Here is a 14,684-nt window from a genome sequence, read left to right as displayed (position 1 = left end):
ACAAGAGATCTCTTATTAGTTAAAAGATTTCTCTATTAATTTTAAATTTATTTCAAAGTTTAATTACATTCAATTTATATATTAGATTTTTAAAATATATTATAAAAATATATTTTCTCCTCATAAATGTCTCATTATGACATACATATCTAAAAAAATTCATATTATTTAATAATTATATAAATATAAATAATTAATAAATTATAAAAATGTATTATATCGTATATTGTAAAGAATATTATTAAAGGATCAATTGAACTGCAAAAATAGTCAGCTACTGAATCTTTCCATTTAAAAGGATCAATTGAACTGCAAAAATAGTCAGCTATTGAATCTTTCCATTTATTTGTTCCAATAAATTCTAGACTTATATCGCTCACGGTGATACGAAATATTTGTGCCAGAAGAATATTGGTAAAAGAATCTTATCTCTCAATTGGCACGTTCTCCGCGTAAACTACTACTAGAAATCATCTTCAGCTATCAGAGACTCCATACTTTTATGACCCAATCTCGATTCTGAAATTAATTGAAGGGTAGTAGACTACACTATAGCATTGATGGGTATTAAAAATTTTCTTTGATATTTGAAATGATTCCCATCAGACGTAATGCGTAAAGATATTTCCTTGAGAAAAGCTAAAGGTTAATAAAAGAGCTTCAATTCTCGAGAGATATGTAATGGAAAGAAATTTACATGAAAAAAAGCTGAAAGGTTTCGCAAAGTTTACTGAAACATGAAGAAAGTTAAAGAGAACATCTTGTTCAATCATTTATTCTTCCTCAATTTTTAAATGAACTGAATCTTTTCTCTTTTTACTCATGTATAAAATATTCATATAATAATCTTTAAAAATAATATTGAGGAAGTATAGCATTGGAAACTAACAAGTCAAAAGGATATCAAATGGCGTTATATTAAAGAGTGATACATTGGCAATATTTGAATTTTAAAAAGTGCTATGTGATGATCAAAGAATAGAGAGATCATGCTTTGATGTGATGATCAAAGAATAGAGATAAGGTATATCATCTTCCTAAGTATCACGAGAGCTTGTCGTTAATTCTTAAGTATAGATATACTGAGTATCGATCCGCTACATGGAAATATGAAACGGATCGAATCGTCGACAACAGTCTCGGTAAATCCACACTCTTTCGACCTACTTATCCCTCTACTATTTATTATATAATATTTATAATTATATATAATCTATTGTATAATATTCATTATGCTACCCGAAAAAAAATATTCTTTTACATAATTAAATTATTTATGCGTAGCCAATTATCGATCCAAGATCTTTTGAACCAAGATTATAATCGAAGCCGTCGATATTCAATTCTATCTCTTTTACTCACCAAACATGAACATCAAGATAGGCACAGTGGACAGACAGGTCAGACATATGGTGAACGTCATCGTCTTGCTGACAACTCTCAAGGCGCGAAAGACGAAATCGCAGATACCGTTTGCCTCAAGATGAGCGTCCTTCAATTGAAATACGACCGAGCCGTATGTCGCTACGCCAAGATTTGCAGTTTCCGCGTTGCCCTTTTCAGGTGCTTTTGCACCGCTGGCGCAAAGCCGACGCGATTCGTCGCCTGAAAGCTGAAAGCACACATGTCAGCTCAAATCAGATCTCTTGTAATATAATGCCATCTTGTTCTGGCGAGTTTATTCGGATTAATACTACATGCGCGACGTTAGACTTTATCGTGGAAACGACTTGACAAAATTATAAACGGATCTCAGCTTCCTCACTCCTCTTTATCTTATTGTAATTTTATTTCAGAAACATTATTTTCATTTTTTTAAATTTTATCCTCATTACTTTGTATTAGTGTGCTGCGCTGTGTACCACTTTGTCTGCATTTTGCTGATTACAAAGTAATCCAATTAGCGACGGAGCAAGAGCGGTTTTTTCCGTCTTTTGCTAAAAACCCATGTTAACCAACACGCTCGTAATACAGAAAGAAAGAAAAAATTAACTGCAAAATCCAGATTTTAAAAGCGATGCGAAACGATTTAAAGATTTCTTAAAAATTCTTCCGAAGAAATGCACATTTTTCTGAATGAATAAAAACTCGATGCTGTTATAAAAAAAAATATAAGGAATAATTCAATCAACGAGAAAGATGAGAAGACGACGAGGATACTCTTTTCGTATTTTAAAATTCGATTTTACTTAAGACGGTTTAATTATCGATGTCGGAAACTTTCGAAACGCCTTAGCGCAGATTTTGCGTTAAAGAATAATTTATATTCCGTTTATCACACATACAATATGGATCCAATAAGCGATCGTAAAAAAACGCGAGCGCAGCTTTGTCGAACGGTTGCTGACACGTCCCTTATTTCTCACCGTCGATTCTCGTTCTACGTCGTACGGAATTGATCTTTTGAGAGGTTCTCGGGTAGCGTGCACACGTCTCAAGCATGTTTTTCACACGGAAAATAAGCGGTGAATGTGATCTATATAGGAGAAATTTAAGCTGTCACGAACAGAGTACGCCCGTACCTTTGATGTCTCGCACATATTTTCGCACTTTAATTTTCACACCGTACGAAACAGCAGCATACGTTTATAACAAACAACAATTCACGCAAGAAGCGTCAGTTTCATCATATAAATCCGTGCTTTTATTTATTGCCGAATTAAAACGCGTCAATCACACATTGTTTTCTTGAATAAATTATATGTAATACTTATTTTCTGTTTTTATAATCATATTTAATTATTATATATATACATATGTATAAATATATATAATCGAAAATCGATCTAAAGTTTAATAATAAAATATAATATAAAGTTTAATATAATATAATTAATATAATATAATATAATTACATTTTTTAATTTTAAATATTGATAATATTTTTTTCGCGCAAATATCGAAAATAAAATAATATAACAAGAAATATATTCTTTCGAACTCATTAAGGTTTTTCGAGTCAAAGGGTAAAGGGCAAGGCACGAGAAATAAAGGCGTGGAGAATCTCGTGACGAAGCTACCGGTAGTATCGTTACTTAACTTCGCGTGCGTTGTAGCAACATATCGTGCCAAGCTGTGTCTGCGCCGTCCGGAAAACCCGTCCAGAATGCAATTTTAACTCGTGTTAGAGGACCTTCTTTCGTTCTTAGTGATGTACGAAAGAGAAATATTTTCTATAAGTACTTTAATTAATGTTGCAATTTTGTGTATTAGTACATATTACGTGCGACTATATAATTTAACATTTTTAAATATACTCTAATCTCGAGGTAAATGAGTTGTCTATTTTTTTATAACACTCCACGAGGTTCCTAACTTATTTTCTGTTTTCATAATCAAACTTAAACGAATTTTGTAAAAATAAAAATGGAAAAGCGTTGCGAAGCCGACGTCTCTCTAGAGCAATATAACGAAGAAAATTACTTTGAAGATAAGAGCGCGAGAGGTTAAGCGATGAGGAAAAAACATAAAAAATAACTCCTCTTCACACAATTTCGATCGAATTTTAATTCGATGGAAATTCATTTAACACAATATATATAAACCCAATATATATCCCAAACGTAACGTATCACAATATAATATATGATTAATATAAAAAAAGATTAATGAAAAAAAATGAAAAAATGAAGATAAAAAAAACGATACAACCATTTCACGTCTCTGTAATTATTAATGCACGACGAATGATAAATTGTACCCTCTCAGATTATTCGCGTGTAATTCGTTCAGCTAGAAAGGTAGCGTCTTTCAGTCACTCGCATTCCACGACATTCGCAACTGGAGCGTGTGTCGTAACGGTGGGCGGAAAAGAAAATTCCTCGAATATTGCAGATCGGAAAACGGCAGTGGCCGCGATGTAAAAGAGGGCACGGTTACCTGCGAAACGGAGCTGCTGGCTCGCCTGGAATCGGCCCAGGCGTTTGTCCCATATCCCAGATTGACCTGCGCGCCTCCGCTTCCACCCGATCTGACACTTCCCGAGCTCACTTCTCTTTGGCGATAAGGCGAGGAACTTCGGTTTCTCGTGCTCCCTGGACAGACGCAAATATTTGAATCTCCCCGATTACTCTTCAAAGCTCGACGAGCAGTCTTGCGCGTCTCTCGTGTGGACATTTACGGCTGTATATAGGATAGAAGAGCTCGCGCATAGATACAGAAACTGCGAAATCGAGTTATGAATTTCAAACTTATTAGCAATACATCCAATAAAAGGCATTTCTACTTTTTCAAATTTCTTTTCTGCAGTTGCGACTGTTTTAAAATTTTTTTATGTAAATTTTACATAAATTTAATGCCCAAACTTTTTATATAAACTTTATATTTTTTAAATATAATATTGTACAAATAAGATTGTAATACAATTTTATTTATATTCGTTTAAACTTTTTATCATTATTATCCTATCAATTTTTGCTTATTTTGATACATTTGTAATTAATGAATACTAAATAACTGTAAAGTTATGAGACACGGTGAACAATTAACAATGTTACTCCAATTAACAATGTATGTGATCTAATTTATACTCTCCCCTCGCATGTTTCTGCACGAATTTCGCTCGTTGTAAAGAGACTACATGTACTGCAAACTCAGACGATGAGATATCTTTGTCAACAAGCTTCCGCGTAATGCGCATTGCTTCGTGCGATAAATCCGCGCTTTCAATTTACGGAATACGAATCCCATCTGCTGGAGAGATTTCGATTATTGCGACGTTCGTCGCGAAATTTATCGATTTCGCCTGCCTACGTAGCTTGCTAAAGAGGCCAATCTCATATCGTATTGATCTCACGCGAATAATCACGTGGACAGCGAGCAAATTAGTGCGATAGAAATGTAGGAAAGCATTTTAATATGTACATATATATTTGCATATATACAACAAAAATTACTATGATAAATATAAAATTAAAATAAATTTACTGAATTATAAAATAATGAATTATTCATTTTGTATTTGCATTTTTATTGTTTCAGAAAATCCAAGGGGAAACTCTCTACTCGGCCGATTTTGCCGATTATAAACGCACGCAATCTCTTTTCGCAGCGCGAAGTAGGTAAGTGAGAATATGTATCAGACGCGTACTTTGATTTCGTGACTGATGGTAATTTGATGGTATAATTGTGAACATTAATAAGCATCGTGCACGCGCGACAAAATCAGGCCAATTTACACAAACGAAGCATATCAGTACGTATGATGTTAATTATCGCAGAAGTAAATTCCTATTTGCCTCGTGATTCATTTCGCACCTTTGCCGTGGCATTAAAATAATTCGTAGCGTTAAAAAAATATTTAATGTATGTAATTTTATTTTTTGTTTCTTGCCAGTTTTATTCTATTCAAAAATATTAAATTGCTAAGAAATACTATCTAAATATTATCATATGCACATGCGAAACACATGTGTCGCGCAGTCTGTGACAAGTGTCACGAGTATTTTCTAATATCATATGTTACGAGTCGCGAGTGCCGAATCTTTGTCGCGAGACGTCATTCTTCAAACACGAGTTTCGCGCAATGTATGATAAGTGTCATGAGTATCTTCCAACATCGCACGTGAAAAATCATGAGTGTCGAATTTAGCAATGGGCGATCATCTCGATCTACCCATTGGATTATGCGATCGCGTCTATCGCGATTATTTGCAATCGGCGTCCATCGCTGCGCACGTATAGTGTTTGTCGCAAGCATCGATCTCCATGTGTTTCGCATGTGCGAACGTAGTCGTGAGACACTGTTCTTCAAACTCACAGAAGTGCATTAAATAATAAGCTAGTTTGCATAGATTTGCATAAGTTGGCTTACAAAGTTTAATACTACCATATCAAAACTATGTGAGCTTTCGAGCTGCCAACAGAGCGTTAGATCCCTTTACTTACGATATATTTAAATTTTCTAATTTATATAAATTCACATATAATATAAATATGATTAATTACTTAATCCTAGTATTATTACGTTTACTAATACAATTATTACAATTAAAAATTGAATTTTTGTTGAAAATGCTGATAATTCATAAATTAATCTAAAAATATTAGAGCAAAATTAAATCGATGAAAAATTATTTTTATATCATCTAATTTCTCGTTATATTTATAGTTTTGCATATTATGCCATATATACTTATATACAATGATATACCCAAAATTTAATGCAAAATCGGAGATGTTGGATTTATCTGATTTGATTAAATTGCAATAAATTTACTCGTGCGAGAATATACAGTGAAAATCAAGGGAAAGAATATTGATATTACTTTTAATAGCTCATCTGCGCCATAATATTATCAAATTGTTTTCAACTTGACGATATTGTCTTGATATATCGTTCTTTCCACTCCTGTGTTATGCGCTATTTCAAAGCGTGAATGTCTGTCATATCTGCGAAAAAAGTACGAATGTACGACATCGCATGGCAATTGAGAATGTATACGTGCGAGAATGTATCGTTCGGCGAGCAATTTCCGTCAGTCGAGATATATTATCCGCATCTATCGCATTCGATGTGCCTCGGGCACGCCGAGTGAAACGAACGAAACCTAATCGGTCTCTCTGGAGACCTGACGTCGAGTTGTATAGTAATGAGCGTCAAATTGCTATTGCAGTCCCGAAGGAAGAGATGTATCCTGCCTCGAGGCAAATTTTCAATCCGCAAATGCGAGGATATAAAAAATAATCGCCAATTCTGGATATTTTTAGAGTAGTTTCTTATGACATATACTATAGATATTTTTGCTTAAAATTATTCGACATCGATTATTTTTAATATTTATCTAAAATCTATATTAAGCATATGCAATACACGCAAATTTATACAAAGATTCATACATATCTCATAGGAGATATGTATGAATCTTTGTATAAATTTATTATCATTTTCAAATCTATTCTGTGGATTGTTAACGACATTTTAAAAATCCTAATTATAGTTTCTCTCGAGTCAATATTACAATTGTTGTTTAATTTCTCGCTATGGTATGATTGATTCGAGTATTCGTAGGCGTATTATCGGAATCCGACCGCAGTTGCAGCGAACACAAATGTCCCGAACATTGCGTTACGTTTCATCGCGACGCTATAATTGCGTGAGGAAGATTATACATTGATTTCGCTATTCGAATACAAAGCGTTGCGGTTTGGATATATCCAAGAACCACCTTTTTGCGGTAATTTTCGTATCAAAGTTTCGCATCAATGGTCGCGATGTAGGGAAACAAATTCACGATAATCTCATCATAATATAACTTGATTTACTTGTAATACCGATAATAGAAATAACCAGTCTATGACTGGTTCAATTTCTTTCTTAGTAATAGCAATTCTAAATAATTATTATTAATTAGATCATTTTTATTGTTAAAAAAAGAATTAATAGAGAAGAGAGAAAGATAAAAGATTAATTTAAATTTCAAAAATATTAGTAAAATACTTAATAATTTAAAAAAATATTAAAGGAGTTACATATATATATATATATATTTTTTTTTTACCCTGATCTGCAGAAGCTCTTCTAGGATCTTGCAAACCCAAGCTGCCCCGTGGGGCTCTTCTATCTTGATGCCCTCCAAGGCTCCCCCTAGGACTTCTATCGATTCCTTCAGGCCCAATGCTTCCTCTGGGGCTTCTATTCTCGTCGTCGTTGATGGCTCCAAGAGAACCTCTCGAGTGTCTATCGATATCATTCACGCCTATGCTGCCGCGTGGCGATCGATTCGTCTGGTCGTGCGGCGCGATCGATCCTCTCGGACTTCTGTTACTCTCCGGACAAATCGATCCACGTGGGGACCGATTCGCGGGATCTGGCGCTATCGATCCTCTGGGTGATCTGTTGGGATCGGGCGCGATCGAGCCGCGAGGGCTCTGGTTCAGGCACTCGGAAGCTATCGAACCACGGGGACTTCTGTCTGCGACCTCCATAGGCGTGATACTACCCCTGGGTGTTCTGTGCACATCCGGACAAATCGAACCACGTGGACTCCGGTCGAAGTCCAGGTTCGCCATACTACCGCGTGGACTTCTCGTCGAATCCGGTATCAACGAGTGCCTAGGACTACGGATAGCAGCCGCGATTGCGCCATTCTCCGGCAGCAGAGAGATCCTAGACGCACCGATCGCTATGCTGTTTCGCGGACTTCGGTTGTAAGCCACGTCTGGCACGAGCGAGTTCCTGGGACTGAGCGCAGAATCCGGCACCAGCGAGTGACGCGGACTTAACTCCGGTGTGAGGCTACATCGCGGTGAACGCGCCACATCGGGCACTAGACTGTTTCGCGGACTTCTGTTGGGATCCGGTATTAGAGAGCCCCGCGGGCTTCTGCAATAATCGTCAGGTATCAGGGAATTTCGTGGGCTGCGGCTCGCCTCCGGCAGCAGGGAGTTGCGACTGGTGCCGTACTGTTCGGGATCTGGCAAAATCCTGCGACAGACTCCCTGGAATAAATTATAAAGATTCTAGAGCGCTTTTTTATCTATTTAAATTATTGATAAAGTAAAGAGAACGCAGAAAAAAAATTTCGAAACGGAGATATTAATTTTCAACTTTATATTTTATATTTTAAATTTTCGTTAAGAAATGTCACGATATGATCCGCTTTCTTATTTTCGCGTAAACTTGACAGATGTTAAGAATATTACAAAAAAATAAATTAGTCGTCGCTTTTTCGTCTACAAAATATTTAATTTCTTATTACTCAAATTAATTGATTTTTTTTATTTTATTCGAGTTTATCGGAGAGATGCGTATAAATATTATATCTCTACGATATACCTAGTTTAATTAACAGAGGGACAAATTTATCTCTGTACGTGAAAGCAAAGCCACATGCTCGTGAAACATGTAGAAATGCTCGATTGAAATGAATGGATTTTAATCATTTTAGCGATCATAGTGTAAAGCTAACCGATAGCTTTCAAGCCTACCTTGCACACCAATCATCCGTTAATGAATAACATGTGATAGCAATCTGTCTGCCGTGAAAATTTCATGACATCAAAATTTTGTGGATAAAATAATGTATATAAAATGCGTAACAAAAAGCTTGTATTTGATTTCACCGGTGAGTATATCGACATCAAACATCCATATAATTGGATGTATTATCCTTCGAATAATAAAATATTTCATGTAATATAGCATAGCAAAAGACAGCGGGAAAAAAATGAAAAAATGAAATATCTCTGCAGCATTTTTCAGCTGACTGAAAATCTCATTGATTAAATTGATCTTTACACTTTATATAACTACTAGCGTCGTAAAAATATTTGCCAAGTCAAATTGCTCGAATTATTCACAACGGTTTTAAAAATTCAGGTAGTCCCTTATATATACATACATACAATTTTCTAGAGAAAATAAGCTTTTAAATTTACGTTTCCTCCACCTTATACGTACACATATATCAAGATGAATTTGGGGATACACTGTATACCAAAGTAATAACGACTCAAAAGTATGTGTATAAAAGAAATTATACAGGAATTTTAGAGATGTAAGAGGGTGAATACTAACCTCGTCAGGAGAATCGCTCTCGGTATCCAGAGCGATATTCGGAACCATGCTACCCCTCGGCGATCTCTGTCTTTCCATCGTTTCGCCGGGGCTGCTTGGCGGCAAGATAAGGGGCTTTTCGGTGGCGACGCTCGCTCGTCGACCTCGCATTGTCGAAGACACCCCCGCCGGCTGGCTCGAATTTGCCATGCTTGGCGACGCTCGCCGGCGCCGCGACGAAGCGCTTCGATGTAACATCACGGTGACATTTTCTTATCCCTGTGACACAATACAATTTCCATTCCCATCATTCACCGAATGTATCAATCTCGTGCTGACAAATATTTTATACAAATATTTTATACAAATATTTTATTATTTATAAAAATGGTTAGCATTAATTGTGAATATTAATCGTTAGTATCAAATGAGACGCGTTTCTATGAGGAAAATATACGAAATATATATAACTATGAGAAATATTACAAATCCTCTTTAAACTGTAGAATAGATTGAAACAGCCATTATGCTAATTAAATCAAGTACGCGACTTGTGCTTTTGAAGCACAAGCTTCTTTCATTTTAAACGATGTCTAACAGAAACCTTTTGTTTTATGCACCTTTGCGATGAAAAAAAGTGTTTCACTTTGAAAAGCGGACCCGCATCATGAGTGCATACAATCATAAAAAACTTCATCCAGAAACTATGAATATCTATTAGAAACTTAAAAAATCTTTTCCAAATTTATTACATATTAAAAAAAAATAAATGCAGCAATACAGAATTACAAACTTAATTGCTCCTTTTTTTCTGAAAATACACAAAAAATTGCACTGAATCGATGGTATCATCGTATTAAGAATTATCACAATTCAGTATCATAATTCTTATATATATAAAATTTAAATAATTCAATGAAATTAATTAAAATTTTTAAAACAAAAATGTACTATCTAAAACGAAAGTTTCGTGAATTAGGCCATTCTTTTGTAACCGCATGCACTACCTATACATTCAATACATTTAGTTGGCTGCATCCTAAGTAGTCAATTGAATGCCCAATAGGGGTTTCCCAGAACATCCTCTTCGTATATATACGCAGCCAGAATGGTTTCTATCAGAGGAAGATGACCCAGATAAGAGCACAGTTCAGTTCGGTTACATTATATTACACCCTCTTAATTCCCCAACCCGCAACTACATGCATTTTGATGTGCCGTTAAGAGCGTGTCTCTCAACGATCTTCTATGTAGGCCGTGCATAAATTATCGAGATTCGCGATTAATTTACGGTCGGATATTGTACGTCACAAAAATGAGCAAAAATGCGATGCAAAAAATCTTTCATTTCAAATATACATGCAACATACTTATGATGCGAAATATCTCACAATTCAATCTAAATAGAAACAAAATTTGAAATGACACATATTCCGATTAAAACGTACGAGTATCAATTTATATCATTTACCGAAAGATATAACAAAACAGAATAATAACTAGGTAATTAAACACCTGTTTAATTCTCATATTACATGAAAATAAAAACAAGAAATATGAATACGAACACAGAACGGAACTTCAGAGAACGCAATGCATTCGGAAAATATGATCCTCGCCAACGTGGGTGAATGATCGTGATATTTTGTTCCTTTGGGCGCGATCGACACGATAAAAAAAATTTGTTTGTGTTTTATATGATTCAGCTAGCAGAGTCACGATAAAAGTTGTATTGGTAAAGAGAGAGAGAGAGAATAATATCTTGTCATATGTATAAATCTAATAACTAGCAAATAATATAATTTTTAAAGTTAAAAGCTGAAATGATAGAATTTAAAATAATTGATTTAACTCTATATAAAATACATTCATATATTTCGTATAAAAATTAAATAAATATATACCAGTAAAGAGTAGTCTCTTTTTGTGTCAATCTTTCATTTTCGTTTCTATAGATTTCTATGAAAGTTTTCACGTCAGCATAATTTACACGACATAGCTTTGAAACGAACCTGCGGCGCGTAAATTATCGAATATTATTATTGCAGCCTCCGGCATTATTGCGGTAGCTTCTATGCGATGTTGTTTATATACAAATAATCCGTATTATTAGAAAGATCCTAATATTCTCGGTGGCTGTCTTTTCGCAATTTCATGAAATCTACTGGGGAAATGAGTGTGAAATTCAACGAGCAATTCTGATGGATTTACGGCCCGTTAATTAAAGCAACGAACGGCGCGGAATCTAGTTATTACGAAAAACTTTCCGACGTAGGCGTGAGATAGTATTAATAAAACATTCCTAAGCTGTTCTCCAAAAAGAGAAATGCGATTTTTGGAGGAAAGTTTTTGACGAAAACTTCACGGTTGAATCCTCGCACGAAAACATAAGGATCGCACGTACGACGTTACGTCTGCCTACACGTTTTCCTTATCTACTGCGCAAGCCTCTTAGACACCGTGCATATACATATTATCCATGTGTATACATTTTCGAGAGGTGGAAAGCTTTTCTAAATACGAATTTGTATGCGAACTAACATTTCTTGCAAAGATACATCTTTGCAGTCTTTGTTCTCTCCGCTCGAAGTTTTAGCAAAAGAGCACTATCGAGTAACCTCGTAAATTCGTCGCGAATATAATTAAAGTACATGCGACACACAATAGAATCTCAAAGTGAGACTTTTGTAATTCAGCAACCTCAGGGGAAACTGCCGACGTCGTTATCATCTTATCTAAGAATGATACACTTGTTCAATGGCATCACTCGATGAAACGTTAAAAACATTACACTGACATTTAATAACGTACGTTTGTTATTTTATCGCCCACGTTAAGAGTCTCTCTCTCTGCGTTAAATCAACTTCGCAATTCTCGCATCGTCGCAAGATTATCTGCGTTATCAGCGTCGGCATTTTCCTCGACAAACTACGATTACATCGACAGCTCCACGATTACGTCGATAGTTAAGTCATGCGCAAGTTTCAAGGATAGTCAACTAATCAACGTTCTATTGATATTGATTGGTTAATACGAGTAATTAATAACAAACGATAGTGCATTGCAACATGCTGTTACAAGTGCACATAGCATTTTGCGATGTCATGTCTAAATTAATTAATTAATACAGCATCGCTTTAATGTACTGTGCAATGCATGGGTTAATTAGAGGGCCAAATTGTACAACAGTATTAGAAATTATTTTAATTTTAATGATTTTTGTTCTACAATGTCAAAGAAGATAAATATTTTTCACACAATTTAGCAAAATAAAATATAATGCTATTAAAATTTGTGAAAAATAAAGAAAAAAACAAAACAGTGCTTTTCTTCTCGCGAAATAAATTTTTGATTAAATAAATACTTCTAAAAACCAATCACAATAAATTTAACAACCACGATAATACATGTTACGACAGTACAGCAATATTGTAATTATATCAAACAACGTACCGAATAATTAACTATTTAAATGCAGTAATGCGTAAATGGACTATAAAATGAACCGACAAAGCAGCATCCACAAATATTTCTATTTGTTAAATATCAAGAGCAATTAATCGAATCGAAATGAAAAATACGCTGCGAATATGATTTCTAAAAATTACGTTTTATTCTCAACGGAAAAAGATGTGGAAACCGCGTAGAATGCAACTTGTATCGTTACCTTGTTTTTTGTAAAGACTACAGAAATGCAAATAAATGTAAAAACAGATCGATAAAAAAGCGAAATTTTTATAAATCCTCAAGGAAAATTCCATCGAGATACATCGGTTTTTCCAATAAAAAAGAAAAGAGAAAAGAAATTAGAATATCGAGGAACGTTTGAGGATGGGATATCCATTTAATGTCTGATATGTTAGGGAATCGCGACTAGAATGATAAAGTACTGAAAGTTAATTAATCGGAGCAAAGCGCGGTCAATTATTCATCGCGATACCGATGAATCGACTCTCCGTTGTAGCCATGCCATATTTTACTGTTGTACAAGCCGGTTACAAATTTGTCATCTGGCACAAATATTCTTATAGTTTGCGAACCACGCCATATCTATGATGCTCGCTACACATCTAAATTACCCAGTGAAGATTAATTTCGCGTATCCACGACGGATCACAAGAGGCAATTTAAAGGCTTGAGCGTCCATTACGGCCTAATTTCTTAGAAGGTAATTATCACGTCGTACCACATACCCGAAGAGACGTATGAATTATTGGATGAACAAGGAACGTCGTTAATGAAGATGGAACGCAACGCGAGATTGTAATAACGAATGTTCTCTCTTTCTGTATTTCTCTTGCAAAACTGAAACTTCTGCACGGTTCAAGTTCTTAAGGTGTAGAATACTTAATGTCGACTGCGATGATTTAACTTCGGAATTAAATGCATTTAATATACATAAGAAAACATGTATCACGTGTACCTAAGTTTGACAGTTATATATATATAATAAATATATATATATATATATATATATATATATATATTTATTTATTTATTAGTTTACTTTATTAGAGGCAGAATAAAAGAAAAAAATTTAGATTCATATCCATTACATCCATGAAAAACCGTTTTTTTCATTAACATCTCGAATCGTATATTTATAGATCGATACCATGATTAATATAGAAGACTTATCAGTTTTGACAGTTTTGGCAGTGATCCCGCAATTATTTAATGTTCCAATGTCGGATTTGCTTTTAATTACTTATGCAATAATTAATTATCGTTGAGCATAAATTCCGAGTTTAAAATTTATCGATCAAACAACACGACATAAGATCAATAAAGGAGACATAAGATCAATATAATTTTATAAATAAAATCAAAATATTTCTCGTTAACAAAATGTAGTATATATTATAATAGATTATTATATTATATAAAATATTATGTTGTAAAAAGAGTAACTTGTTACAAACTATTATCCGCAGTAAATCATTTTGACTTAATTATCCGACCATTTATCAATCACTTTTGACTTCCGGAACAAACCGGTATCAGCGCGCAAATGAAAGCAATGTAATTAATCACATACATCACTCTATTAAAATCTTCGTAATATCCAGATATAATGTGAAAACGTCTATTAAACTTTGATTGGTGCTGCGCATAGTCGCAAAAAATTAATCAACAACGAGAGTTAATCGAGAGAGGCACGATCAAAATTAACGATTCCGCCGGTATA

At 34.6% G+C, this 14,684-nt stretch overlaps 1 protein-coding gene and 1 long non-coding RNA gene across 7 annotated transcripts in view; one reads left to right on the top strand and one right to left on the bottom strand.

The window, feature by feature from the left end:
* LOC145962399 (uncharacterized) overlaps positions 1-14,684 on the top strand; it is a 133,442-nt gene that overhangs the window by 57,913 nt on the left and 60,845 nt on the right. For 2 of the 3 annotated variants that reach the window (XR_014435857.1, XR_014435855.1), the window contains one exon: positions 4,981-5,060. This is a non-coding gene — a long non-coding RNA (uncharacterized LOC145962399). Of the gene's footprint in view, positions 1-4,980; positions 5,061-13,527; positions 13,847-14,684 lie in introns of those variants that run through there. The other variant, XR_014435856.1, reaches the window with a different exon arrangement.
* Positions 1-14,684, bottom strand: part of LOC145962331 (uncharacterized) — a 58,954-nt gene that overhangs the window by 16,460 nt on the left and 27,810 nt on the right. For all 4 annotated transcript variants that reach the window (XM_083083365.1, XM_083083373.1, XM_083083356.1 and 1 more), the window contains 4 exons: positions 9,518-9,775; positions 7,500-8,439; positions 3,880-4,034; positions 1,363-1,612 (listed from right to left, as the gene is read on the bottom strand). In XM_083083365.1, the coding sequence (XP_082939491.1) occupies positions 1,363-1,612; positions 3,880-4,034; positions 7,500-8,439; positions 9,518-9,754 (1,582 nt within the window). In that variant the 5' untranslated portion in view covers positions 9,755-9,775. The remainder of the gene's footprint in view (positions 1-1,362; positions 1,613-3,879; positions 4,035-7,499; positions 8,440-9,517; positions 9,776-14,684) is intronic.

The sequence above is a fragment of the Camponotus vicinus genome, unplaced genomic scaffold (assembly GCF_025532165.1).
Source record: "Camponotus vicinus isolate PSW18456_S1 unplaced genomic scaffold, iyCamVici1.0 SCAF_1, whole genome shotgun sequence".
Taxonomy (NCBI): Eukaryota; Metazoa; Arthropoda; class Insecta; order Hymenoptera; family Formicidae; genus Camponotus; species Camponotus vicinus.
The sequence above is the reverse complement of the archived record's forward strand: the minus strand, read 5'-3'. Positions and strand labels throughout refer to the sequence as shown.